General features: G+C 54.7%; 4 protein-coding genes across 10 annotated transcripts; 2 read left to right on the top strand and 2 right to left on the bottom strand.

The window, feature by feature from the left end:
* Positions 1-449: 449 nt before the first annotated feature.
* Rint1 (RAD50 interactor 1) lies at positions 450-6,503 on the bottom strand. Its single transcript, XM_037217658.1, has 8 exons — positions 6,260-6,503; positions 5,071-5,727; positions 4,773-4,947; positions 4,282-4,617; positions 3,744-3,910; positions 3,268-3,577; positions 1,799-1,918; positions 450-1,541 (listed from the first exon to the last, which is right to left on the bottom strand). The coding sequence occupies exons 2-8, from the start codon at positions 5,694-5,696 to the stop codon at positions 1,134-1,136; spliced, it is 2,142 nt and encodes a 713-aa protein (XP_037073553.1). The 5' UTR covers positions 5,697-5,727; positions 6,260-6,503; the 3' UTR covers positions 450-1,133.
* A 323-nt stretch (positions 6,504-6,826) lies between these two features.
* On the top strand, positions 6,827-12,034 carry LOC119093239 (beta-1,4-glucuronyltransferase 1). Of its 5 annotated transcripts, none has more exons than XM_037216157.1 (4): positions 6,827-6,881; positions 7,904-8,113; positions 8,980-9,171; positions 11,038-12,034. In XM_037216157.1, the coding sequence occupies exons 2-4, from the start codon at positions 7,946-7,948 to the stop codon at positions 11,911-11,913; spliced, it is 1,236 nt and encodes a 411-aa protein (XP_037072052.1). In that variant the 5' UTR covers positions 6,827-6,881; positions 7,904-7,945; the 3' UTR covers positions 11,914-12,034. The 5 variants fall into 5 exon arrangements, 3 of the variants coding, with proteins under 3 accessions (XP_037072052.1, XP_037072051.1, XP_037072053.1); XR_005093623.1 differs by having other exon boundaries at positions 6,835-6,978; positions 10,974-11,059; XM_037216156.1 differs by having other exon boundaries at positions 6,835-6,978.
* Positions 12,035-13,529: 1,495 nt separating this feature from the next.
* Positions 13,530-19,825, bottom strand: LOC119094593 (WD repeat-containing protein 20). The gene is made up of 5 exons (XM_037217657.1): positions 19,105-19,825; positions 17,909-18,091; positions 15,699-16,418; positions 15,246-15,416; positions 13,530-13,671 (listed from the first exon to the last, which is right to left on the bottom strand). The coding sequence occupies exons 1-5, from the start codon at positions 19,357-19,359 to the stop codon at positions 13,612-13,614; spliced, it is 1,389 nt and encodes a 462-aa protein (XP_037073552.1). The 5' UTR covers positions 19,360-19,825; the 3' UTR covers positions 13,530-13,611.
* Positions 19,826-20,156: 331 nt separating this feature from the next.
* Positions 20,157-25,096, top strand: LOC119093266 (putative glutathione-specific gamma-glutamylcyclotransferase 2). Of its 3 annotated transcripts, none has more exons than XM_037216193.1 (5): positions 20,157-20,206; positions 22,027-22,177; positions 22,818-22,859; positions 23,304-23,519; positions 24,266-25,096. In XM_037216193.1, the coding sequence occupies exons 2-5, from the start codon at positions 22,043-22,045 to the stop codon at positions 24,425-24,427; spliced, it is 555 nt and encodes a 184-aa protein (XP_037072088.1). In that variant the 5' UTR covers positions 20,157-20,206; positions 22,027-22,042; the 3' UTR covers positions 24,428-25,096. The 3 variants fall into 3 exon arrangements, with proteins under 3 accessions (XP_037072088.1, XP_037072089.1, XP_037072087.1); XM_037216194.1 differs by lacking the exon at positions 20,157-20,206 and adding an exon at positions 20,218-20,256; XM_037216192.1 differs by lacking the exon at positions 20,157-20,206 and adding an exon at positions 20,542-20,652.
* The last annotated feature ends 119 nt before the right edge of the window (positions 25,097-25,215 follow it).

Genomic DNA, 25,215 nt, shown 5'->3' with positions numbered 1-25,215 from the left:
GCCGGCCGCCGGACCCTCGGGCGCGCCGGCGCCAGCCGAGGACGAGCCCATGGAGCTGGGCGAGGAGGTGCTGGAGCTGACCGGGGACGAGGTGCTGGAGGAGGACGAGGTCGTCTCTGCCGCGGAGCCGGCCGACTGAGCACGGTCACCGGCCACCTGTCGCCGCCCGACCGCGCTCGGACCGGTGCACCCGGTTGGGGGCGAGGGCCGGCGACGGCGGCCATGTCGCTCCTGTTATCAGCCCGGAGCCGTGACTGCTGACGTGACGGGCTCACCCGCGAGCCACCTGCCGCAGGCCGTGTGCTGGTGTCTGCACAGCGGCCGGCACCCCTCCTCTTCATCGTCATGATCACGCGCTGGCGGCTGCGCTCGGCCGCTCCGAGCTGTCGCCTCAGCGCCGTCGGCAAGCGTGTGTGGCACCTCTGGTGATTTGGCGGTAAGCGCGAATCGACAAGAGCACTCCATCTGTATGAAAACCGGCATAGTTCATTCGGTTCACAAATATATCATCACAGTACATTCTTCTGTGAATTATAATCACATCATCACAATGCGCATGTTCTGGTCGTCTCAAGTGAGCAGAGCTGGCGCGGCAGAGACGGACCGAGGCTGGAGCACGTGTCTGGTGACGCCGATTCGGTGGATCGTCTTACAGTGATCACGCACCCGCGGCTACCGCCAACAAATACAGCCGTGGTAGACTTCAGGGACCGACCAGGCACTGCCACAAGGCCAGGTCAGATCATCATGCCTCGGATCTCCCCACACCCCCACGGTCCAAGAAGCACTACACCCGGCATATAAAATCCATCTGACGTCAGCCATGTCGAGCCATTGCTGCAGATTGGTCGGCGCTCTGCCAGCCCGCTGTCCGCCCCGTCAGGGCCGCCCCGCCACGTCACCGGCGCAGGCGACTCCAAAAGCCCATCTCGAAAGGGACTCGCCGTCAGCTCAGGCGGCAACGCTGTCCGGCGGTTGGCGCACGAGCTGTACGATGGCCAGACACCGCAGAGCATCAGACTCCGGAAAGGGCGGCGAGTCAGGCGCCAGAGAGGGCGGCGCGTCAGACCCCGCGGTGGCGGTGCGTCAGAACCCGCGGTGGCGGCGCGTCAGACCCTGCAATAGGTGACGCGTCAGACCACGGAGAGGGCGGTACGCCGCTGCAGCACCTCCAGCGCCTCTGGTCCTGTGAGGCCGTGCGCGCCGGCCTCGGCCAGCGCCAGCGAGGCCGTGTCGGGCGCGCTGCGCAGCGTCTCACGCAGCAGCAGGGCCGAGCCGGTCGGCAGCGTCAGCAGGCAGCAGGCGGCCAGCAGCGGCTCGAACAGCCGTTCCGGCTGCGCCGTTAGCTCGCCGAACAGGGCCACCAGGTTCTGACTCAGATCGAAGCGCAGCTGGGTGGCGCCGCCCTCGTTGAACTCGTTGGCCATGACCAGCTCGTCGTAGAGAAAGTCGTTGAGTTGGCGCGCTAATCTCATCCAGACGTCAGCGAACACGGAGACGGCCAGCAGGCCCTTCAGCTGATGCAGACACTGCGTTAGCACCTGCCGCAGACGCGCAGCGTGTGTCAGTGCTGCCGACGGGGAACGCTGGGAGGCTGAGACAAGGTCCCGGTATAGCAAATGTCGGGGTGCAAAAGGGCGCCCAAAGTGATTTCCACTCCCGTGGCACAACTACAGGATCGACGACGTCATGCTGCGAAAATACGTAGCAGACAAAAATTGTCCCACGTAGGAGGTGCATTACGCATAACACCCGGCCTGAAAGACAAACACAGGCACATGGCGTGGGCCCGACCCACCTGCATCATGGGGCAGGCGGTGGGGCTCAGACTGGGCGACACGAACTCGCCGGGCAGCGGCATCGAGAACCAGGCATCCTTGCGGTATGGCCGGCTGCGGGCGCGCACCTCCAGCAGCATCTGGCCGAGGAGCGGGCACGGTCAGGAGCCCAGCATGGTCCTCACACTGGCCGAGGAGCGGGTACGGTCAGGAGCCCAGCGTGCTCCTCACACTGGCCGAGGACCGGGCACGGTCAGGAGCCCAGCATGGTCCTCACGCTGGCCGAGGACCGGGCACGGTCAGGAGCCCAGCATGGTCCTCACACTGGCCGAGAATGGAGCACGGTCAGGAGCCCCGCATGGTCCTCACACTGGCCGAGGATCGGCCACGGTCAGGAGCCCAGCATGCTCCTCACACTGGCCGAGGACCGGGCACGAACAGGAGCCCCGCATGCTCCTCACACTGGTCGAGAACCGGACACGATCAGGAGCCCAGCATGCTCCTCACACTGGCCGAGGACCGGGCACGATCAGGAGCCCCGCATTGTCCTCACACTGGCCGAGGATGGAGCACGGTCAGGAGCCTCGCATGCTCCTCACACTGGCCGAGAACCGGACACGATCAGGAGCCCAGCACGCTCCTCACACTGGCCGAGGACCGGCCACGGTCAGGAGCCCAGCATGCTCCTCACACTGGCCGAGGACCGGGCACGATCAGGAGCCCCGTATGCTTCTCACACTGGTCGAGAACCGGACACGATCAGGAGCCCAGCATGCTCCTCACACTGGCCGAGGACCGGGCACGATCAGGAGCCCCGCATGTTCCTCACATTGGCCGAGATGGAGCACAGTCAGGAGCCCCGCATGCTCCTCACACTGGCCGGGTACCGGACATGACCAGGAGCCGTGTATGCTCCTCACACTGGCCGAGGACCTGGTACGATCAATAGCCCCGCATGTTCCTCACATTGGCCGAAATGGAGCACAGTCAGGAGCCCCGCATGCTCCTCACACCGGCCGAGAGCTGGGTACGATCAGGACCCGCGCATACTCCTCACTCCCGGGCACAGGAACGCAGTGGATCCTGACAGCACGGCGTTTTGTAACTTTAGTGAGTTTAGATTTTTTGACAGATCTCGCCTTCACGTTGAGCAGGGCTTTGGCGGGGCGGTGATAAGACAAGCGCCAAGGGACCGATGATCCGCCAAACAGATACAAGGGTCCGCCACGACTGGCAGTCCAGCACGCTCCGTTTTCAACCCCATCGCCTTAACCTACCAACTATAACTCGGGGAGGGTGATCAACGGATACGTCAACATGAATATCATACAAACAGGCGCACACGCGTGTCTGGCTGCCTCTGGAAGGACCATCAGCATGCTCATCGAATCCCGCCTAACCCCAGCTCACTTTCTCCACCAGCGTTCCAATCAGCGGTCGTGGCGAGCGGTGGCGCGCGTGCCAGCTAGCCTCCGCCCGACCCGCTCACCTGGTCCACCAGCAGCTGCACGATGTCGTCCTCGATCCTCTGGAACAGCTGGACCGCCGTGTCGAAGGCGGTCGTGTCGAGCCCGTCCAGCTGGTCGTCGGGCCGGGTCGGCTTGGCCGGCGCCGCCAGCACGACGTCGAGTGTGAGCGGCGTGGCCGACGGCTGGCGCTCGGCGGCCGCCGCCCGCCGCTCGGCCGCCTCCAGCCGGCGCTGCAGGAACTGCAGGTGCAGGAAGGCTGGCTGCTCGCCCCACTCGGCCAGCGCCTGGCGCAGATGGTGCGCCGTGTTGAGCAGCGCACAGCAGCGGCCGCTGGCGACACAGCAGAGGCAGACGTCAGTTACAGCGGCGGCCACCAACGGAACAGCAGAGGCAGCTGTGGAGTCTCAGTGGCCGCCGTCAGAACAACGGATGCCGGTGACACAGCCCAGTCGACGCCAGCCTCAATGGATGGATCCGGGCGTGTTCATGGCCTGACCTGATCGGCTGATGTTTCTCGTTCCTCAGCAGCTGCAACAGCCGGACACGTAGGTCGTCCAGCAGCTCAAGCTGCAGGTCCAGGAACTGCAGTCGCTGGCCCGGCTGGGGTAGCTGTCGGTATCGCTCCGTCATGGCCTGCAGCATCGTCAACATGCCGTCCGCCACCTGGCGGCAGGCGCGAACAGAGCCAATCAGTGCGTGACACGGAGGCGGGGCGGAAACACATGCACACAAGCACGCGTACACACAGTACCGTCCCACGGCGGCCGGGAGGGGCACACAGCTACAGTCAGCAGTATCAAACAACACTGGTCAGCAGCAGCACACAGCTCCAGTCAGCAGCAGCACGCGGCGCCGGTCAGCAACAGCACAGCACTGGTCACCAGCGTCACACGCAGGCGGGGAATAGACACGCGGGGGACGGATACACACAGGGGCGCGGTCCTGCAGCTACCACCCGTCCGCACCCCAGAATACCCATGCCAGCTGCGCGTGATGCCGTCGTCGGCCGCCCGGCCTCCACCAGCGGCGCTCACCTCCGTCACGCCGGCGTCCGGGTCGCCCTGCACAGCCCAGGCCGTCTCGGAGGCCAGCAGCTGGTCCATGCGCTCCAGCGCGTACTTGCGCTCCATGCCGAGCCAGCGCTGCAGGCAGGCCGGCTGGCAGAGGGCCACCAGTGGGCCCGGCTGCTCGGGCGCGCCGCCGTAGCCGAGCAGCGCCAGCTGCCGCTGCAGCAGCAGCGCCTCGTCGATCGTGTGCGAGAGCGTGGCGTCGTCGTACTGCAGCTCGGGCAGGTCCCGCAGCAGCTTGTCCACGGCCAGCTCCACCAAGCCGCGGCAGAACTCCAGACGGGGCCGACATGACGGTAGCACCTGGTGGCGAGCCCGTGTCACGTAACCGATGCCCGCATAACCAGGCTCAACAAACCTCAAGGCTTAGTTCACGCCACCGCCCCAACCCACCCATTTAAAACTTTTTCTTGAATCTTAAGCAATGTAACACGTGCGCTCTGTTCGGCAGAACCGACCTTAGCCAGCGTCGGCTCGACGGACGACTCCAGGAACTGTTCGTGGTCGGTGATCCACTGCAGCACTTGGCCCATGTACCACTCGGGCTTGGCCGGGTTGTTGGTGCGCTTGTCGCCGTGGAAGTGGAAGACGAAGCGGCGCACGAGCGGCCGCAGCAGCAGCCGCACGGGTAGGCTGGCCAGCGGGAAGACGGCGAGCGCGGCGCAGCGCGCCGGCTGGGGCTCCTCGCCGCAGTCGGCCAGCGCCGCCAGCCGCACCAGCGCCGTCTGCAGGCGGACGGCCGCGTCGGCCGCCGGCGCCGCCGCGTGCACGCTCGTGTTGGTGCTGATGAACGGGTAACGCAGCTCGGCGAGCGCGGCGTCGAGCGCAGCCGTCAGCTGGCGCAGCAGCTGAGCGCGCCAGGCCGACACCAACCCGCGGCAGTACTCGGCTAGCGCGTGACAGCGCGAGTCAGACACCACGTCCGCCGTGCGCGCGTGCAGCTGCTGCAGACGCGAGAGCGCCTCGTCCACCTGGCCGAGTGCCAGCTGCTCTCGCAGCGCGTCGCTGAGCTGTGTCAGCTGCTGCAGGAAGGCACGGTATGTGCGCTCCTTCAGCCGATTCTCCTCCACCTCTAGCGTTGGTGACAGGTGGTCGCAGAGCTTGCGGTTCAACTCGACGAAACTATCGCAGTCCTTCAGCAGCGGCTCGATGGTGCAGCTCAGAGCTTCGATCTGGGTGGTGGCTGACTGAGCGCGTCCCAGCAGTTTGGACAGGCCGGAGTCAGAGCCCTCATTGTTGATGGCCAGCTCCTTTTCCAGCTCATCTTTCCTCTTCTGAAGCCTTTCTTTTACAGACTGGACCTGGTCAAAGCCATCTCCTTTGCCATCCAACATGGAATTCAGTTTTTTGAACAATGCAGCACCATGTCTAGTGCTTTCCATTTTGTTCAGTTGCTAACTTTCATTTCAACTCCTGAAAAATGTAAGCAGGCTGTTGATGGCATTTGCACATGACAACCATAAAACGACCACCCTTTCTGCCACATAGCATCCTTGTATGCAGTATGATGTAACAGCTTCTACTTGTTTGTCAACTTTACAGTGTATGGCACAAATATTGTAATTGGCACTGCACACTGTAAAATTGACAAACAAGTAGAAGTTACTACTTCAATAATAATTCATATAACAACTTGCTTTTAGTATAAACAACTTGTTATCAAAGCACCCCAGCCAACATGATTAACCACAATCAATGCAGCATTCTACACCACATACAGGGGTTGCGAAGTCTTTATCATCCTGAACTTATTAACAGACATTTTCACACCACTCTAACCATTGCTCCTGTATATATTGACAGTGCAGAGTGCTTAGTAATGCATGTACACAACATTTTGACTGTATGTATACCGATCATGATCTACAAGCTTTCAGAGATCTATGTTTAAAATGAGAACCTTAAAACTAAAAAAAAAACACTGCCCACCCCGCCCAGACTAGACCTGAGGGAAATGCAGACTTGGGTGCAGAGGTTTTGGGTCACAGATTTAACGTGAGCGGAGACGTGTACATCACACCGGCTCACTGCGCGGGTTCTTTTCAACGAGTGAAGACAAATTCTTCAAAAAAGATGATGGATCTTCCAGCGAATGTGCAATGGCTAAGTTAAACTGAATACAGCTGCGTGCAATTCGCTGTTTGTAACGCTTTATTGCCTTGGTTTGCAGTACAGGAGTGCGCCGCGGTGCTCACACATTTACTGTTGACGTCCGCACCTCGCTGCGCGAGAAAATTATGATAGGTTATTTTTTGCCAAGTAATCGATACTGCAATCTGGATAAATCGCATGCTAGTTTTTCAACTATCATTTGGCAAATAAAATTCATGTACCGCTACTCACACATGATTCACGCCCATGTTAGTCGAAAGATTATGTGAAGCTGGCCTAGAGGTCTCAGGGAAATAACTTTACTGATATGGATGCTCTTCAAGCTCCATATTTGGCGCATCTTCTACATAAAATATCTCCCTTTCTCGAGAATAACGTAAGTTAAAATCGCTTCAGAGAAATCACGCAACGTACATGAGGAGTCGCCTTGCTTGGCTGGGCGCGGTGGGGGCAAAGTAAGGCCGATGATAAAGGAGTTGAGTGAATTCGGACTGATGTACGTGTTTGGCCACTGTGACCGTGATTACTGATCATTTGAGGGCTGCAATCATAGTGAGTGAGTGAGTGAGAAGTTGCTTGCCAGGAAGTTTGCAGACAGTGTATGTGCCTACGTTGTGCAGTTCGTTTTGTGCCGTTATCTGACGTCATTGCCAAGATCTGACATAAACCCAAATATTGGTGTTTCTATGGTTGCTGTTTTACAGCACATGGCCGGAAGACCTTCCTGTACAATCAATCATTCATTCGTCATCAGTGCTGGGGGCCAAAGTGGACTTGTGCACCTCATTTTGCATCACACTTTATACATAAATCACCTGTAAGGCAGGAAACACCATAATCAACCATGAAACATTTGCATCTTATCCAATGGATGCAATTCTTGAAACCTGATGCAGTTTGAAAATATGATATAGTGAGACTTTTGCATACAGGTCATTGATTGGTTGACATAGCAGTTAAAGATGATGCCTTGGATTGATAAGAATATTATCTTTGTTTAAGCTGTCTAGTGTCAGTATTGTGTGTAAGTAAGTTTTAACCTAACCAGACTTAACTAATGTAGCCTAACTTTGCCCAATATTATCTGATACCCAGCCCAACCTTTCCTTATGCTTAACCCAACCTTATCATGTACCTAACCCACCCCTACTCCTACTCCTATCCCTACTTCTAGGATTGTCCATCAGTGTTAAAGAGCAACTTCTGCCATAATTGTGATCTATGTATTTTGAAGGTGAGATGATAAGATATCCAGAGTTCTCCCTGTTTTGTGTATATTTATGGTATTTCATATTATAGAAATATCATTTAATATGCCATGTGTTCTTGCAGTATGAGGTGCCAATTTGATGACGAAGTTCTTCTGTCTTGATAGTAAGCTTTATGATGCAGCACTAGCTGGCTAATACTGAGACTTTCAATATTAACCATTTTATATTCATCCCTTTAAGTATACATATCACTCAACCTGTTACAGATTATCTGTGGACGTGAACATCCATGCATCTTCAAGAAATGCATGATGAAGAAGAAGCAGTTCATCATACTAATGATTTTCCTGTTCTCTCTGCTGGTTGTTCTGCAGATAATTCATTCTGTATTATTGCAGTATTTAGAAGATTTTGAAATGAATATTTATGAAGAACCACTTGCATCTGATAATCAGGATCACAATGGATTTGACATGGTAGGTACCAACTATACTGATAATCATATTTTCTGCAATATGCCAGCCTGGCAAAGAAATACCCATCAGGGTCAGGGCAGGTGTGATATAGACCTGGGTATTATGATAGTGCACATCTTTCCATTTTTTTTTACCCTTCAACAGCTGTTGAATTGCAGAGAAGCTCACACTCATGTATGCCAGCAACACCTGTTTTTACTCTTGTTACTTGTGTTTGAAACAGCAATGCAGTTTTGGAACATCTCTCTGAAGGGGGTGTAGAGGGATGAACACAAGGTGTTCTGAAATATAATCCTGTCATTTTTGATATTTATCAGAAGTCTTTGGCAGGAGCCCATCCAGGACATTCTGAAGGAGTCACCTACTTTTCTGTATCTGCACTATAAGGCCAAAATGTTCCATGATCCTGACATTTTGTCAGGACCTGCATGTGCCCTCTTTGCAGGAAGTTTATGACATGAACCTTTGCAATGGTCTGCTTGTTGCTTTCTGTAGGGCAGACTGTTCTGCAAGTTCTCATTTGGTAGGAAGGGCAGAGATAGTGGTTGGGGACTAAAGCCCCCCAGCGAGATACAAATCTCCATCTCTGCTAGACAGATGCAGGGAAAATGAATGGCAATGTCACTGCACCTTTCTGATCAGTCAATCATTTGTATTTGTCTGTATCTGCTTGTCTGTGATAAGTTGATGCTCATCTGGCTCGCCATTTCAGCATGAACTCTTCAGCTGATCCATTTTATGTTCAGTTAAGAAACAAGTCAGTGACCTGTTAAGCACATGAGCTGGGCATAGTAACAAGCAAAGGTCCCACATTCTGAATGGTATGCTTGCATTGCACATTGATGCCTGTTGTCTGTGTTTTCTAGGAGCCTGGATCGCTGCTTTCTCACATGTCAGAAGCTGTCAAATCCAACTCATCACCAGATGACTCTGGGGAATACCAGATTGTTGAGAATGTTTTATACTCTGCTGAAGGAACTGACAGAGATGTGACTCTAGCAGTTCATGCCTCTGTGGAAAGCCTGAGCACTCTTCCAAGAACCATTCATCAATGGGAGGTATGAACTGGCTGAATGTGGCAGTCTGTGATACCTGGAAATACTTGTCTGTTCTGATGGATGGTGTTGCATGACACTTTGTTGCCCTTTCAGAACTATGTTGCTTAATAGAAGTGTTTGTTGAGCTATGCTGCATTATGGTTGCCTTGATAGTTGGCACAGAGTGTTCTAATACCACCAGTGCACAACAGTGTACTGCAAAAGTAATGGTTTACAGTGTAGATGCGGTAATGCGGTTGTAAGCATAGTGATATCACAATGCATTAAGTAACCACACAAAGCATTGAACTAAGTGTATATGAAAAGCAAATGATGGGTTAGGAAATCAGATGAGAAAGTTAAAAGCATTTCTTTTTTGATACCACAGGCACCCTTGATCTTATGGTTAAGGCGTCAGTGTATCTTCATTTGATGGTCTTGTGTTTTTAGATCTAGTCTGAACGTTTTGATTGCATGGATTTCTTGCATCAAGGTTCACGTTTGGCAGAGCTCATTAGGTGAGCACTTCCCACCTACCGACTTTTCGAACTGTCTGTCCGGCCGTGAAATTCCAGGTTATTGGCAGAGTTGTGGGGTGAAAGTGTGAGTCATATATATATATATATATATATATATATATATATATATATATATATATCATACCATATATATTCTGTCATGACATGCTTCAGGTCTATTTGAATTTGCTTTCGTCCCGACAACCCATTCTTTCCATGTCCTGACATAAACCTTATGCTAAGTCAGTCTAGAGTAATGATTTTGGGTGTATGCTGTTTGCAATGCTGTGGTACTGTTTCGATGCTTCCTGACCTTGCAGCCATGCTCCAAGATTTTGCTGGTGTATCTAAAATGAACTAACGATATGAGAGGTCTATTTCTGATCATGCTGTGATTCCCGTGCTGCTAAATACGTATATGCAAAATTTATCCCGTTTTGAGCTTATTGCTGTGTCTTCGAATTGCATGAAATGCGCGTCTGAACCCAAGTTAAAGGTGTAGAGTTAAGTTGAACAAATTGAAAAAGTAATGTTAGGCACCGAAATAGAGTTGAATTCGTATGCCGTAAAGGTGGGACACTTCCCTTAATACCCTTCGATATTTATCAGGACCGACGCGTTATTGGCTGTCTAACGGGGTTACCATATTTCACTTCCCATTCACACTTGGTATCATATACGTATGGTTTTCTCGCGGCACATTGTAAACCACTCGTGCTAGCCATCGCTGGCTATCACGGTCTACTTTTTGCACCCGCTGACTGCCCTGTCTCAATAGCCTCAGTTGTGCTCCCTGGGGGACCTGACAGCCGTGTCCAGGGGTGTGACGTGCTGCGGTGTGGGCAGGGTTCGTCTCACTGTCGGCTATCGTGTGCCGTGTCCAGGGGTGTGACGTGCTGCGGTGTGGGCAGGGTTCGTCTCACTGTCGGCTATCGTGTGCCGTGTCCAGGGGTGTGACGTGCTGCGGTGTGGGCAGGGTTCGTCTCACTGTCGGCTATCGTGTGCCGTGTCCAGGGATGTGACGTGCTGTGGTGTGGGCAGTGTTCGTCTCACTGTCGGCTATCGTGTGCCGTGTCCAGGGGTGTGACGTGCTGCGGTGTGGGCAGGGTTCGTCTCACTGTCGGCTATCGTGTGCCGTGTCCAGGGGTGTGACGTGCTGCGGTGTGGGCAGTGTTCGTCTCACTGTCGGCTATCGTGTGCCGTGTCCAGGGGTGTGACGTGCTGCGGCGTTGTTGCGGCAGGGTCCTGTCCCGTCGTCGACTCTCGTGTCCAGGGGTGTGACGTGCTGCGGCGTTGTTGCGGCAGGGTCCCGTCTCGCCGTCGACTCTCGTGTCCAGGGGTGTGACGTGCTGCGGTGTGGCCGCGACAGGGTCCCGTCTCGCTGGCCGTGTTGGTGACGGCCGAGCTGGCGGACGAGGCGGCGCTCCGCCTGCTGGCACTGCGGCTGTGTGTGGCCGGGCCGCTGGCGCTGCACCTGGTGGTGTCGGTCGGCTTGCAGCTGCGCTGGCCGGCCCGGCCGCCCGGCCGCGGCGCCCTCTGCCGCCGGCTCGACTCGCCACCGCCGGCCCGCTCCTACCAGCTCTCCGTACCCTACCCCAACAATCTGCTGCGCAACGTGGCGCGGCGCGCGGCGCGCTCCCAGTTCGTGCTCTCGCTGGACGCCGATATGGTGCCAAGCGATGGGCTGCGGCGGCAGTTCATGGCGCTGGCGGACGCTGCGCGCTTGTGGGAGGCGCCAGAGCCGCGCACCGCGTATGTGCTGCCGTTGTACGAGGTGGGCGCCGCCGTGGCGCCGCCGCGCGACAAGACGACGCTGCTGGAGCTGCGCCGACGCTGGCCGGGCCTGCTGCGGCCCTTCTACGCCACGGCCTGCGCCAAGTGCCAGGCGCCGACCGACTACGCGCGCTGGGAGGCGGCGCCGGCCGCCGGCCGCCTGGCGCCTCTGTACGACGTGGCCTGGGCGGATCCCTGGGAGCCGGTGTACGTGCTGCACCGCGACGCGCCCCTCTACGACACCCGCTTCAGACAGTTCGGGTTCAACCGGATCAGTCACGCGTGCGAGCTCCACGTGGCCGGCTTCAGCTTCCGCGTGCTGGGCGACGGCTTCGTGCTGCACCTTGGCCTCAAAGGCGAGGATCCTCCGCGGCCGGGCCAGCAGGAGGAGCAGGACCGCAACCGGCTGCTGTTCAGACAGTTCAAGCAGGAGCTGAAGGTCAAGTACCCGGCCTCGTCGCGCCGATGCTAGTCAACGGGCGGCCGCCGCGCCAAGTCATTGCGGCTGTGCCGTCTAGCAGTACCCGTGCCATAATGGGTATTGTCGTGCGTGCCTTTTATGCGTGTAATGAAATGAATACATGTTTCGTACTCTTAAGGTCATCTTTTCGAGTTTTTCTATCTTGTTCGGTGTCTAGGTGGTGCGCTATACCGGGACGTTTGGTGGTGCGTACAATATCCTCACATCAATGGCGAGGTCATCCGTCCCTCAATGACAATGATCATCCATCATCCAATTTTACGCAAGGGGTAAACAATAAAATTGATCTGCACTTTAAAATGCAGATCAAATGTCATGCACTATTGAGAGTTGTGGTATGGAATAAGTACAAACGATTATGATGGGAACACCAGGGAGAGGAGGGAGAGCGAGTGTTAAGAGAGGGCGGGGGGAGAGGGGAGAAACAAACAGGGAACAAGAAATGCCGGGGCAGGAGTGATGGACACAGCTAGCGTGCCATCGGGCGGGCGGAAACACCACGGGTGGCGTTGTTCGTCTGTGTGCGACAGGAACGTTCTTGTCCAAAATCCCCGTCACTTTCAAGCTTCTCTGCTGTTATCACTGATCAGCATATCGACTCTCGCGGTAAGAGTCGTCACCCGTTCGTGTTTAGGCGTTGGTGGGCAGCTGAACAGCTGCGTTGTTATCGGGCACTGTGTACGCCGCTCGCGCGGAACAGCGCCGGCATCTGTTCTGTGCCGCGGGGGAACACGCACCGCTCGGTGGTGAACGCCAGGCACGCTGCGTCAGTCAGCCGACGAGCGCGGTGAAAGCTTGTCCACACACTCCGGGCGAAATGCCGGGGTGCCGGCAGCGTAATGATAACGCGTCTGTGCTAACCACTGCGCGTCTGGGAAACCAGAGGTGCGAGGTTCGATTTTCCGCGGTGCTCGCACTTCCCGCCAGGGTGAGAGGCAGGCGACGCAATATAGCCCAGTGCGTGCGTGCAATATAGCCCAGTTAGCTGAGTGCGTCGTAAAGCCCCAGTCACACAGGCGAAATACTGTATCCGCAAATTGTCGCGTGGACACCTGGGGTGAGAGAGGCGCTAGTTCCCAACGCCGGCCGAAACCAGTAACCCCCCTCCCCCCCCCCCCCTCCGCGGGACACTTCACAACCAGCGGAACGGTCGGTTTTCCGGGCAGTGCAACCAGTCATTCCCCACCGCCTGAACCCGGCACCACGACATGCGACTCGGGCCACACGCCAGGTCCCACTCGTGAGGACTACGCCGGAGTCGCGTCTTTTTGTATAGAAAATGCTTGCCGTCCAACCCTCCGCTGGTTGATCCGTTCACGCGGAACAGGTGGCGGGGCGAGTTATATTAGTCCCACAAAAAAACAAAATGAATGGTCGCCTGCGCAGATGTTCGCGTCTCCGTCCAAAAATAGGGTTATCTCTCCAGCGAGACGTGCCTGGGTTGTCATGACTCCAATATGCAAGCAAGAGCCTCCAATCGAAGCACCATATATTTCACTATAAATATCTTGCAGGCGCACGGGGTCGAGGCGGCCCGGCCCCGGCCGCCGCTGAGCCTGGCAGCGGCTGGGGCCTCCGGGCCGGCGGCGGGCGGCCTGGCGCCGCTGTCCGGACCGGCGCGCGGGGGCGCAGGCTGGCGGCCCACGTGCTCTATCACAGATGGGGCCGGCGGCTCAGCCGGCCGTCTCGTCACACCACCGTACTGCTGTCGCCGCGGGCGGTCACCGGGCTAGGCGCCGCACAGCCGCCCTGTCGACACACGGCCGACACGGTCACAGTGCTGCCCTGTCGACACGGTCACAGAGCTGCCCTGTCGACACACGGCCGACACGGTCACAGAGCTGCCCTGCCGACACACGGCCGACACGGTCACAGTGCTGCCGTGCCGACACGGTCACAGTGCTGCCCTGCCCACACATGATCGACACGATCACAGAGCTGCCCTGCCGACACACGGCCGACACGGTCACAGAGCTGCCCTACCGACAAACGGCCGACACGATCACAGTGCTGCCCTGTCGACACATGGCCGACACGGTCACAGTATTCCCCTGCTGACACACGGCCGACACGGTCACAGTGCTGCCCTGCCGACACACGGCCGACACAGTCACAGCGCTGCCGTGCCGACACGGTCACAGAGCTGCCCTGCCGACACATGACCGACACGGTCACAGTGTTGCCTTGTCGACACACGGCCGACACAGTCACAGTGCTGCCGTGCCGACACGGTCACAGTGCTGCCTTGCCGACAAACGGCCGACACGGACACAGAGCTGCCCTGCCGACACACAGCCGACACAGTCACAGTGCTGCCCTGCCAACACGGTCACAGTGCTGCCTTGCCGACACACGGCCGACACGGTCAGTGCTGCCCTGCCGACACACGGCCGACACGGTCCAGTGCTGCCCTGCCGACACACGGCCGACACGGTCACAGTGCTGCCCTGCCGACACATGGTATAGCCGTTTCCGCTGTCCCCTGACCCCACAGGCTACGGTGGCAGCCTGTCTGTACGACACATCCAGATACAGCCACAGCTGCCCTTACAGCGCATGGGAGACACGGTCACAGAAGCTGCCCTGAATATATGGGGGCTGTGGGTATGTTTATAATGTACCCGTGGAAACGTCTTTAGCCTGAGACATTGCAATCTTGAGGGCGCCGCTAGAATAATGCTGTCCATGCAATACACGACCGCAAAGGCCCTTAGAACATGTCGTTATCATGCCGTTAGACACGTCGGCGTTCAGTTACTTCTCACCGCAGGACACACATGCAGAACAGCTGTGAGCACGTCTTCAGAGAATCAGGGCACCATGGTGAGGCAAACTCACGCCTGAGCGCAAGGCACAGTGGCTCACAGCACATGGCAGCCTACTACACGGCGTCCCGATGTTCACTGTGCACCAGGGATCCGGATCAGAAACTTCACGAGAATATGTCAGACGCAAAAATAAAACGAAGTCATCATTGCTGGGAGCACATCAAGTCCATTTCCTACTCTGTTTAACTAAGCAATCCCAAAAAGCGTCACCATGGAGAGTGGGTGGAACAATATTCTGTAAAAGCGTGATGCATTGGCCAAGCCATTCATTTCTGGACATTTAACAAATGGGGGCGGGGAACGGGCGACATTGCATCCATTCTGAGGCCGCAAGGGAGCGCGAGACACGGTTCACAGCTGCTCTTGTACCACAAGGAAGTCGAATATTTGTCTTCGCTCGGCAGCCCTGCGGACACCAAAAGGAAGCTGTGCGAAGACGTTCTACGTGACATCTGGTCGGGCCGGGCGATGTGCCCAGTGCGGCGGGGTACGTACGGTAACAGTGCCGGGCCGGGCCCACGTGCAGACGTAGCCGTCGCAGCAGGCCGTCACCAGACAGTCGCGCCGGAAGGTGAGCGCCGTCAGCCGCTCGTGCGAGACGCGGCAGCTGACGTGCGGCTCCAGGATCGGACAGTCGGCCAGCCGCGGACAGCCGGGCGTGCCGATCAGGCGCTCGCGCTCGCGGCGCGCGCTGCCGCCGGCGCTAGCGCGCTCGGCCGTCTTCTCGGCCCGGTGTCCGCCGAGCAGCAGGCCCAGCCGGCGGGCCGGCTCGCGGCGCTGCTCGGCGCCCAGACCCAGCGACGAGAGGCGCGCCGACAGCGAGCCGGAGCCGGAGCCGGAGCCGGAGCCGGAGCCGGTGCCGGAACCGGAGCCTGAGCCCGAGCCGGAGCCCGAGCCGGCGGCAGACTCGGCCACGCCGTCGCCGGGCGGCAGCGGCTCGCCGGCGCGGGCGCGGCCGAACGGCCGGCGCAGCACCTCGTCCGTCAGGTCCCACAGGCAGAGCTGCGTGTCCTGGCCCACTGAGCCAATCCGGTAGGAGACGATCGGCGGTACCGCCGTCGCCGAGCCGCCGCTGCCGCTGCCGCCGCCGCCCTCGTCCGAGCAGTAGCCGTTGCCGTTGGCGGCCGGCTCGCCGCCGCCGTCCACCACGGTCGTGTACGGGTCGAACGCCACGTCGGCCACCCAGGAGCGGTGGCCGCGGCCGCGCGCCACCACGCGCCGCTCGGCCAGGCTCCAGACGGTGAGCAGGTCGTCCTCGCCGCCGGCCGCCACGTACCGGCCGTCCGGCGACCACGCCACGCACGTCAGCGCGCCGAAGTAGCTGCGCGCCACGCCGGCCAGCTCCATGCTGTCGTAGCGGAAGACGCGCAGGCACCCGTCCTGCGAGACCGTGGCCAGGTGGCGGCCACACGGCGAGAATGCGAACCGGTTGACGGCGCCCTCGCCGACGGCCCAGCGGTACAGCGGGTTGCGCGTGCTGCGCGCCTTGCACGTGTACACGGTGAAGCCGTCGCCCTGCTTGAACGTCTGGTAGGTGGGCGCGGCCGGACCGCACGGCAGTCGCTCCGAGTACAGGTACAGCTGGCCGCTGGCGTGCGACGCGAGGAACTGGTGCGGTGTGTTGGGCAGCCACTTGACGCAGGTGACGCGCGTCTTCTCGATCAGTTGCTGCGGCACACGAGGTCACACCAGGTCAACACGCGCCGCCAACCCGTCACAGGCGGCAGGCGGGACACCGCTCGTGAATCAGATGACAACACAGCGGTGCACGTGAAACGTGAACGATTCCCACGGTGGCCTCGTAACAAGCCGGTGGTTCGTAACCTATTGGTAATCCCCAATTCGCCCTGGTGCTTCTCACTAGTTTGCATTGATTTCTCACTGAGATTATTTTCTGGAAAGTATTCGAGCGACATGACGCGGAAAGTAGTCATGCATAGTAAACGGCCCACACATGTCCAACGTCCTTGTACATATCACGGCCGAGCCCGATGAGCCCGACTCATTGCGGAACTACACCGTACAACGGTGCGCACCACTGTTACAGACTATGGCGGTCACATAGAGTCCCATCTGTGGCTGTCCACTACAAACGACTACCAACCACATGTCGAACTCGTCGCACCCTTAAGCGCACGATTGCCAGTCCGTTACGCAAAACCGCTATCCAATGAGCGCTACGCTACCATCACGCACCCAGTATCGTCCACGTCACTCCCGGCATGTCTACTCGTTGGCCTCTTCTGTCGACACCTATCGGCAGTTGGGCTGCCGTTCCAGTATCAGCCTAGACTGGCACCCCAGCAAGCCATGGCACGCCCTTCATGGCGTGCCCTGCCTAATTACGCGCTCGTATCGTGTTCTGTTCGCCCCAATCCATTGCTTGACACTACAACCGAAGCTAGACCCGATTTCGATACCGTCCCTGTCAGTGAGATTTACCACAGCAGCCAGGCACCGCACCCGTGTCGCAAACCTCGTGTTGTCCAGAGGCGTGGGTACAAGGCCCGGCGTGCGCGACTCCCTCCTCTCCTGGCCTCGCTTATCATCCGACCCCATAACCAGGTCGCAGGCCAGATGAAGGGCCTCGTTCTATCTTGCAATCCGCCGAATCAGAATTTGTGCACTGATCCAGACGCTCCTCTACCCCGTGACGGAAGTAGTCCAGTTCAAGCCTCGATAACATCCGAGTTTTGTAATAGCACGCGCCAAACTGACAGCACATGCGGCGCAACAATCGCCTTAGCAGTTCGTTTCGTCGTGAGATAGTCCATGTTCGATTGGTACAAACGACACTATCAATGTATGCCAAATTAAGCTCACTGTATCTGACATCGCCACACATCTTCGACACGTGCAAATGCCATTCCCACGTGCTGCCAAGGAAATGTCGCACCTAGTCCTCGGTGCCGGCAGCAGGTTCAGATACATCTCCTTACTGGAGCAAAGAGCACCAAAAGGTGCTTACCCCGTCCCGCCAGCCTGGTGAAAAGAAATAAGATGAAACCAAAAATTTCCGATAAAAAGTGCCGGCCCCGCAAGCACCACTGCAATGCGAAACACGCCCGGCGCAGCACACGTCGGCAGCTGCTCGCCACCTGTGATGACAGTGGCAGTAGCTCAGCCGCGTGCGGCGGCGGCGGCGGCGGCCGTCTCACCTCATCGTTGAAAATGCAGTGGGCGTCGTGTCGCGCCGAGTCGATGAGCTGCACCTGCCCGCCGGTGAAGCCCACCAGCAGCGAGACGGCGTCCGTCGCACCCGGCGCCACACCAAAGTCGTGACAGGTGGGGCTCGTGCTCTTGTACACCCGCTTGTCCACCGGTTTGGTTAGGTCCACCGCCTGCGGCAGCCGGCAGAAGCGTCAGCCGTGTGTGCCCGGAGATAGCGGGGCATTTGTGAGCTGTTCACATCTGATGTGACACCCAGGTAAAGGTAAATTTGTTTGGTTTTCAGCCACTTGCTTTTGTATTGTAATATGGAAAATGCCTTGTTTGTGTATGCAACACATCTGTCTATAAACTGATAAGGTATGTAGGAAAACTTAAAAGGTACAGATATGAGGGGTACATAGTCAGGCTTCTAATGTGCATGACATACACACTGCTAATGGTTAAGCACCTACAATTTGTTTTTACAATAGTGGAATGGCAAACCACTACATCTGCTATCAATTTTGGGGGCCTTGACCTCATAAGGAGAGGCAAACTACTCTTTTAATGATCAGTTAGTACTGAATGCCAATGCCAAACCATTTAACTGTATTGTGAGATCATGTTACTAAATACTGGGTGAAAACACCAAATTGTGAAGGGGGTTAAGGTCAGATATAAGGGATAGGTGATGTAGAAGGTTCCATAAAAATGGCATCAGTAACACCTTACATAATATTACCTTGCTATTCACAATATACATCAAAATCTGCCACATGTGAAATAGCACACTACATCACTACCAACCATAGCATGTGGTAAACATAATCACATGACATTGCTGATCTAGTTCAGAAAATGGATATAAATGGGAAATACATGGAGAAAAACTGGCTCAGAACACACCACAAAATCATCAAACTACTGTCAGGTCATGCTGCTACTTATCCCCAGGAAGGAATATGAAGATTAAATCACCAAGGTCCAAGAAAGTCCCCTCTGACATGTATTCACAATGAGTTGATAGCATAATCTACAAGAAAATAGCATGAATGAAATTATAGGATGCACAGAAATATTCACATAGTATAACATAATATCACAACACAGTGCAGATTATATCATACCCTATATGAGGAATTAACCACCATAATGAAGTTTGGGTCCAGTCAAATGCAAAGTGGAATATATTTGAAAGACTCACCTTTTGCACGCCCTTGTATATATAAACATACAGTTCTCTTCCATAGTTAAAGCATATCCTTTCATTGGAGCCACATGTATCCTCAACTGTCACAAATGACACCCTCACAGGAATATTGCCATGTCCTGCACTACTATATCCAACCCTATTTGGACGTGAATAATCTGAGTGTGCCATCAGCCTATAAGTTCCTTCTCGTGCAGAAAACTGTGTCTTTGGCTCATCCTTCACACCATTTTCCATGGAGTTAGCCATGATGCCACCACAGATATTGAACTTTCAGAATACAGCTCTTGTTCATTGCATACTCTCTTGGGTTCCCATATCTTTGTTACAATCTTGAAAGCACTTGCATCAAATGCAATAATTCAAGACAACTTGATGGGCTTAGCTCTATCTTGAGTTTTGGCAAAGGAAGACCACACAAATGACACCACTCATACTAAATGCATCAAAAACGGCATATACGCAAAAAAGCAGTAATGTGTTAGCTGCCAATGTTTGCATTAAGTAGTCAGCTCCTCTTTGATCCGACGGCAAAGTGACAACCAATAATTTGTGTATCTGTTACTCCTGGACAAAGGTGATGCACTTGCGACCACCCTGGAATGAATTATGGCGAATGCCCTTGCCATACAATGACGAATAAATTCTTCTATTCAGATCAGTGGACACATCATGCACTGCACCAAAGCCCGCATCCACAATCGTCCACCGACCCCGATCCTGAGCGTTTAAACACGAAATCCACACTCCAACACGCACGGATGTATGAGAGGCGCCACAATCTCAAAGCGTCGGGTTCACCGACATAGAAAAAAGAACTATTTTATTTACTATAAATAACTTTTGGTTCTTGCGTGTGCTATTTTTGGCGTAATTCCAATAAGAGTTATAAGATATAAGAATATTTTGTGATTTTAAATCAGAATTTAAGTTTTGTTTGATATCTGCACGCTGAGTTTGCAGAAAGTACCATAACATTTTCTTGAAGTCCCAAAATTTTTGTACACGATCTGCATTTTTTAAAATCGGGGCAGCAGCCCCGCTGAGTGCCGTCTGCTACCATTATTAATAACAGCGCGGACGGAGAAGATATTGTGTGGGTGGCGGTCGGCGTTGTGATTTACGGGGTGGTCGCTCCTATTCGAGGTTTCATGTCTGAAATGTGATGTTTTTCACTCAACGGGAAACTTTTTAGCGCCGGCACCAGTCAAGGAACTGCCAATGAAGATAATGCTTCTACACCTGTCCATACGAGAAAAATTTCACAAAATGGGTTGGGAGGGGACTGAACGGTGAAAAGTGACTCAACCTACCCCTTAAGATATGCCAGCCAACAGGTTACTCCCTAGATTGTTTTCCATTTACTCAAGTGGAGGAGAATCGGGGGGGGGGGGGGGTGGAGTGGGGCTGTAGCCAAGTGAGGGGCAGAAGCCCCTCCCAACTGAAAAGGAAACCACTGCTGCATACAAGCTGGCACAAAGACCATTGTGTTATTTGCAAGGCAGCACATGGCATGCTGGTGCCTACACTTTGGGTAGATGGGTGAGCTATCTTGGTGGTTACCAGTCAGAACCATTTTAGCAGGGATGCAGTGGTACAGCTTGGGTGTAGGTACATGCTTGTGGTTCGCAGTAAATATGGTTTATAGTTATAGTATGGTTTATATAGTATAGTTTGTAGTTATAGTTATGGTTTATAGTATGGTTCGCAGCTAATATGGTTTATATGGTAAATATGGTGATGGTAAATATGGTTTATGTTTAGTAAATATTTTTATGGTTCGCAGTTAGGTTATGGTTGTCCTGCCTCAAACATGACGAATGGTTTACTTTGGTCCCCTACATTTTGTACAGTTCTTGGTACGCAGAAATATTGTATTTACGCAACAGCAACGCGGAAACGGCGCTGGGGAGTCCAGGCGGTGCGGTGTGCGCGGCGCTCGGGGGCCCGCCATCGAAGTTATTGAAATTCGAAGGTAGGAGCATGATTCTACCTGTTTTGAGATTATTTACTATATGTCATGCCTTAAACACGACAAATGGTGTACAATGATTTTTTCTAACGTTAGGTAGGAAAGTACACCCTGACCCTTTGAATATACTAGAGTGAAGGCCAGGTTCACTTTGAATATACTAGAATGAAGGCCAGGTTCTCCATGTAGGTAGGTGGATGGTTAGCTGTCTGCTTGCCTGTCGGCCTACCTGGCTGTCTGCCTGTCTGCCTGCCTGCCTGACTGCCTGCCTGCCTGCCTATGTATCTTCCCACTTTCCTTTCAAAGTTTGGGCAAGGCTGGTAGTGAAGTTGAGATAAGGCTGGAACCTCTCAAAATGCAAGAGGAAAGTACATCTCTGATTCATCTTTGTTTTGTTCCAAACATCTGTTTATGCTGGTGTATGTCTGCATTGGCATTGTGTTGACTTCTACACAAGCAATATGTGTGATTGGAGACAAGCGGACTGCAGGGGCAGGCAGGTGCCAATGTAGGTTCAGACCACTGGTCATTGTCTGGTCTGCATAACTGCAGACTTCCACAAGATTGAGTGGGACAATCTGGGGAAGATTGTGAAATGTGGGATGGGTTTTCAAATCTTGTATGAGAAATTCCTGAAACAGGTAGTGTGCTTCCATGGAGCAGCCCATGCTACTAAACAGTGACCTAAATTTGGAGAGATTTGAGGTTTTGGATGTTTGTTTTGTAGGCAGACACTGCTCTAAATAGATGACCTGCTCTGAATAGGACAGCATGCTGCACCATTTGGGACTGATCTGGTAATAACACACTACACACCAGTTATGGGATGTTGGCCTGGTTGTGCTGCAGTTTAGTGAGGGGTAAATTTTGCTTCATGAAGAGTGGTGGTATAGATGGATGATCTTTATTGTCATGTACATGATGTATTCATTTTGTTATTCCAGGTGCTGTCACAGTATCATGTGGATCTTTGGTTATGGGTCACTTATTTGGAAGGTTGATTTTCCATTTAAAACCAAAGAAATAGGCTACATTAAAGGGTATGTGAGGAGATTCTGGCAAGCTTCTATTGATCACAGAGGAACACCAGAAAAGGTAAGGAGGTATTTGAGATATTCACAAGTCTTTGACTCCATGAGTCCCAGAAGGAGACCTGCAGAGTGGGACAAGTGAGATGACATTGTATGCATGCTCGCATGACACCAGCCTTCAAAAAAAGATTAGACTAACAGTTGCATGGTTCAGGTTTTACTGTTTATGACCAGCCAGGCAAACCAACCCACACTCAAAAAGTGTGGTGGTCTGCTTTCCTTTGACAAATGGTGTTGGTTTTGTTTTGTTGTGCCTGTGAATTGTCAAGATCAGGACCTGATTTCAAGATCAGGGCCAGCTGTTTTTCAGCACTTGTTTAATGCCCACAACTTTTCTTGTTGCATATTAAGTCAGCCATGTCAAGTCGACCATCCAATAGTTGCGTAATGGTCACTGCCGTAATGGTTACTGCTGTGCCTCCGGACTGGGTGAAACAGTTGTCGGTCGGGCGTCGAATAGGCACACCGGCGAGGGCGCGAGCCCAGAGTTGGCAAACCTTACTCAGCGTCGGGTGCTCCGCCAAGAGAGTGGTGGGGCGGCGTACAAATATCGTGTGCAACAATGTATTGTAGAAATGATAGCATGGCTCCAATACTGATCGTGATCGTCAGCGAATCTGTGTAACCGAGACACTTCCTTTCAGCCGGGGAGAGTAGCGACGTTAGTTCCCTCTGAAGATCCAGAGGTAAGTGTCGTCGTTGGTCAGTTTTGATAGGAGTGCTTAGTCATGGACACCGATGTTTTTATGGTTTATGTCGTTAATGTAAGGCGTCAGTTTCGTAACGTTCTAACCTATAAGAGAATATATTCTCGTGCTGGACAGGCCTTGGAGCAGAATGACCTCCTTTTGGGTCTAATTCCTGCTTTCCTCGCCTGTCTAGTTTGTCATGGGGATTGCTGTAACAGCAGCGTTGTAATATCTACCGTGATTAGTCTGGCCAAGAGGTGACCGATTGGTCGCGCTGAACACCATCGTCTGGTGCGTCTGTTGGCCGACCTAGTGCGGTGTCACGCACCGCTGTTTCCGCCGGTGAGAACCAGCCGGCAGTGCGGCGGGCCCCACCGCCCCCGACTGCCGACTGGCCGGCGCGCTGCTGTGACCGGATCGCGCGGCGCTGTGATTGGCCAGGCGCGTGTCTGGGGCGTGGCCTACGAGATCCCGTCGGATGAGGTGCAGGCGACGCTGTCGCACCTGGACTACCGGGAGCGGTGCGGCTACGAGCGGCGTGCCGTGACGTTCCACCCGCAGGACGGGCGCAGGCCGCCGCACCAGCTCACCATCTACGTCGGCACTGAGGACAACCCCTACTTCACCGGGCCCACGTCCGAGGAGGAGCTGGCTGCGGTGAGCCAGGCCGCGCCGCGCCGCGCCGTGCGCTGTCACCGGCGGCACGGAAAGTAGGGGCAAGGGCGAGGGGCTGAGGAACCAACTTTCTGGGAATGTCGCATAGGCTCTATGAACACCGACAGTAAAGAAGTAACTAAAATATCCCCCCCCCCCCCCCATCCCGAATCCTAATTTGGGAGGACCCCCATTACCACCGCCTGTGGCAGCAGACGGGAGTAATGGAGGGCACTGGGCGTGCAGCCCGGCCGATGGACTCTGCGTTGGGCCCGGCCGATGGACACTGTGTGTGCGGCCTTCTTACCAGTGGCCGGTTGAGCAAGGCTAAGACTTACAACTATGACTCGCTTTAATGTCACTGCCTTCCAACATGTAGGACGGAAACGAATCGATTTAGTTACACTTAACATTGTTCATGAAGAGAACAAATCCAAGAAATAAGTAGTGTTTGGGTCGCATGTTGATAAGGTGCGACCTGAAAGGGGTTCTTGTATCGCTAAATGGAGCCAGCTGCAGGTTACGTTTGAGTGAATGTCCTGGCTGTAGACTGTGTTCCGTGTTCGGTGCTGGTTCTCGGATTGTCCTTACACCATGCGTCCAGAGATGGCTGTTCAAGATAAGTAGCTGCTGGCTTTTAATGGCTGTTACTCTAGGGCTACTTGTGTCATTACCTTTGGCGTGTGGAGGGTGTCGTCGGATGAATCGTACGTGTTAACCAAACCAAAGCTTCCTCTTCCGACCGATAGGTGGTGGTGGAAGCGCGTGGGATGGCCGGCCCCAACACGGAGTACCTGTACAACCTGGCCGAGGCGGTGCGGGCGACCATGCCGCACGCCCAGGAGAGTCACCTGTTCATTCTAGAGCAGGCGGTGCGGAAGCGCGAGCGTTCGGCGAACACCGTCTCATGATGCTGGCCTGTGACGTCAGTATGGCGTCACATTCGCTAGATCCGTGGGCTCGCTCACCCCCGCCACCCCATGACGTCACGGCAAGGCGTCAGCCTCAAATCTGGTGTTGGTGTTGCGTCGGTAATGCGGCCGTCCTCCCATTCTGTTGCCGTTCTGTTGCCGCCGTTGATTGCCCCCGGTGGTGTGCAGCCGATGTTCGAACTAACATCACGCTGACGCTCCCGGTGCTGTCCATTCAAATCGTGCAATACGCTGCGTGGACGTTGTTAAGTGCGTACTCGGGTTTCCAGTCCCTGTATTGGTACGTCTGTCGGGCTGACGGCTTCCGCATGGGTCCCGTGTCGGGGCCGGCGTGTCCGAGACCCCATCCGTCGCTGGCATGTCGCATTTGGTCGCGCAGAAAATACTTGTTTTCTATAGAGGAAATTGGTGGGTGCATGCTATCCATTGGTCTGCAAGGCAATAATGTTATGTTAAATTCCACCGAGTGGCATTTCTTGGCGTGCTTTGTTTGGCCATTGAAGGGTCTGCCGAAACGCTCGATGATTTTGCGAATGTATCGACCAATCCGAGAATCAGTGGACGTATTTGGACATTTGCAACCTATGCAGCGATAATGTTTTTGTTGGGTCTTTAGCGGTGATGCAATAAACAGTACAGAAAATTGTTCATATACCGTTTCAGAAATTTCGCGCTCCGCACGGATTCGGCAACATCACCACATTCCTCTCGATGTGTAGAATACTGGCTACGTCGGCTTAGGAATTGTATCGGCATGCCGTTATGTC

Source organism: Pollicipes pollicipes, unplaced genomic scaffold (genome assembly GCF_011947565.3).
Source record: "Pollicipes pollicipes isolate AB1234 unplaced genomic scaffold, Ppol_2.1 Scaffold_4002;HRSCAF=4701_pilon_pilon_pilon, whole genome shotgun sequence".
NCBI lineage: Eukaryota > Metazoa > Arthropoda > Thecostraca > Pollicipedomorpha > Pollicipedidae > Pollicipes > Pollicipes pollicipes.
Note: the sequence above shows the minus strand (reverse complement) of the source record. Positions and strands in the feature narration are given on the sequence as shown.

What these genes read in the sequence shown, in the direction of transcription:
- LOC119094593 (XM_037217657.1), bottom strand. Translation starts at nt 19,359, where the DNA reads ATGGCTAACTCCATGGAAAATGGTGTGAAGGATGAGCCAAAGACACAG. An exon ending in GCCGGCCGTTCGGCCGCGCC is followed by an intron (nt 15,417 to 15,698) that starts CGCGCCGGCGAG and finishes CGCGAGCGCCTG; the next exon opens with ATCGGCACGCCCGGCTGTCC. An exon ending in CCCGGCCCGGCACTGTTACC is followed by an intron (nt 13,672 to 15,245) that starts GTACGTACCCCG and finishes GTGTGTCGACAG; the next exon opens with GGCGGCTGTGCGGCGCCTAG.
- LOC119093239 (XM_037216157.1), top strand. Translation starts at nt 7,946, where the DNA reads ATGATGAAGAAGAAGCAGTTCATCATACTAATGATTTTCCTGTTCTCT. An exon ending in ATCACAATGGATTTGACATG is followed by an intron (nt 8,114 to 8,979) that starts GTAGGTACCAAC and finishes TGTGTTTTCTAG; the next exon opens with GAGCCTGGATCGCTGCTTTC. An exon ending in GAACCATTCATCAATGGGAG is followed by an intron (nt 9,172 to 11,037) that starts GTATGAACTGGC and finishes TGGCCGCGACAG; the next exon opens with GGTCCCGTCTCGCTGGCCGT.
- Rint1 (XM_037217658.1), bottom strand. Translation starts at nt 5,696, where the DNA reads ATGGAAAGCACTAGACATGGTGCTGCATTGTTCAAAAAACTGAATTCC. An exon ending in CGGACGCCGGCGTGACGGAG is followed by an intron (nt 3,911 to 4,281) that starts GTGAGCGCCGCT and finishes GCCTGCCGCCAG; the next exon opens with GTGGCGGACGGCATGTTGAC. An exon ending in TGCAGCTGCTGGTGGACCAG is followed by an intron (nt 1,919 to 3,267) that starts GTGAGCGGGTCG and finishes CTCCTCGGCCAG; the next exon opens with ATGCTGCTGGAGGTGCGCGC.
- LOC119093266 (XM_037216192.1), top strand. Translation starts at nt 20,624, where the DNA reads ATGCTGGTGCCTACACTTTGGGTAGATGG. An exon ending in CCTACACTTTGGGTAGATGG is followed by an intron (nt 20,653 to 22,026) that starts GTGAGCTATCTT and finishes TTGTTATTCCAG; the next exon opens with GTGCTGTCACAGTATCATGT. An exon ending in CCGAGGAGGAGCTGGCTGCG is followed by an intron (nt 23,520 to 24,265) that starts GTGAGCCAGGCC and finishes TCCGACCGATAG; the next exon opens with GTGGTGGTGGAAGCGCGTGG.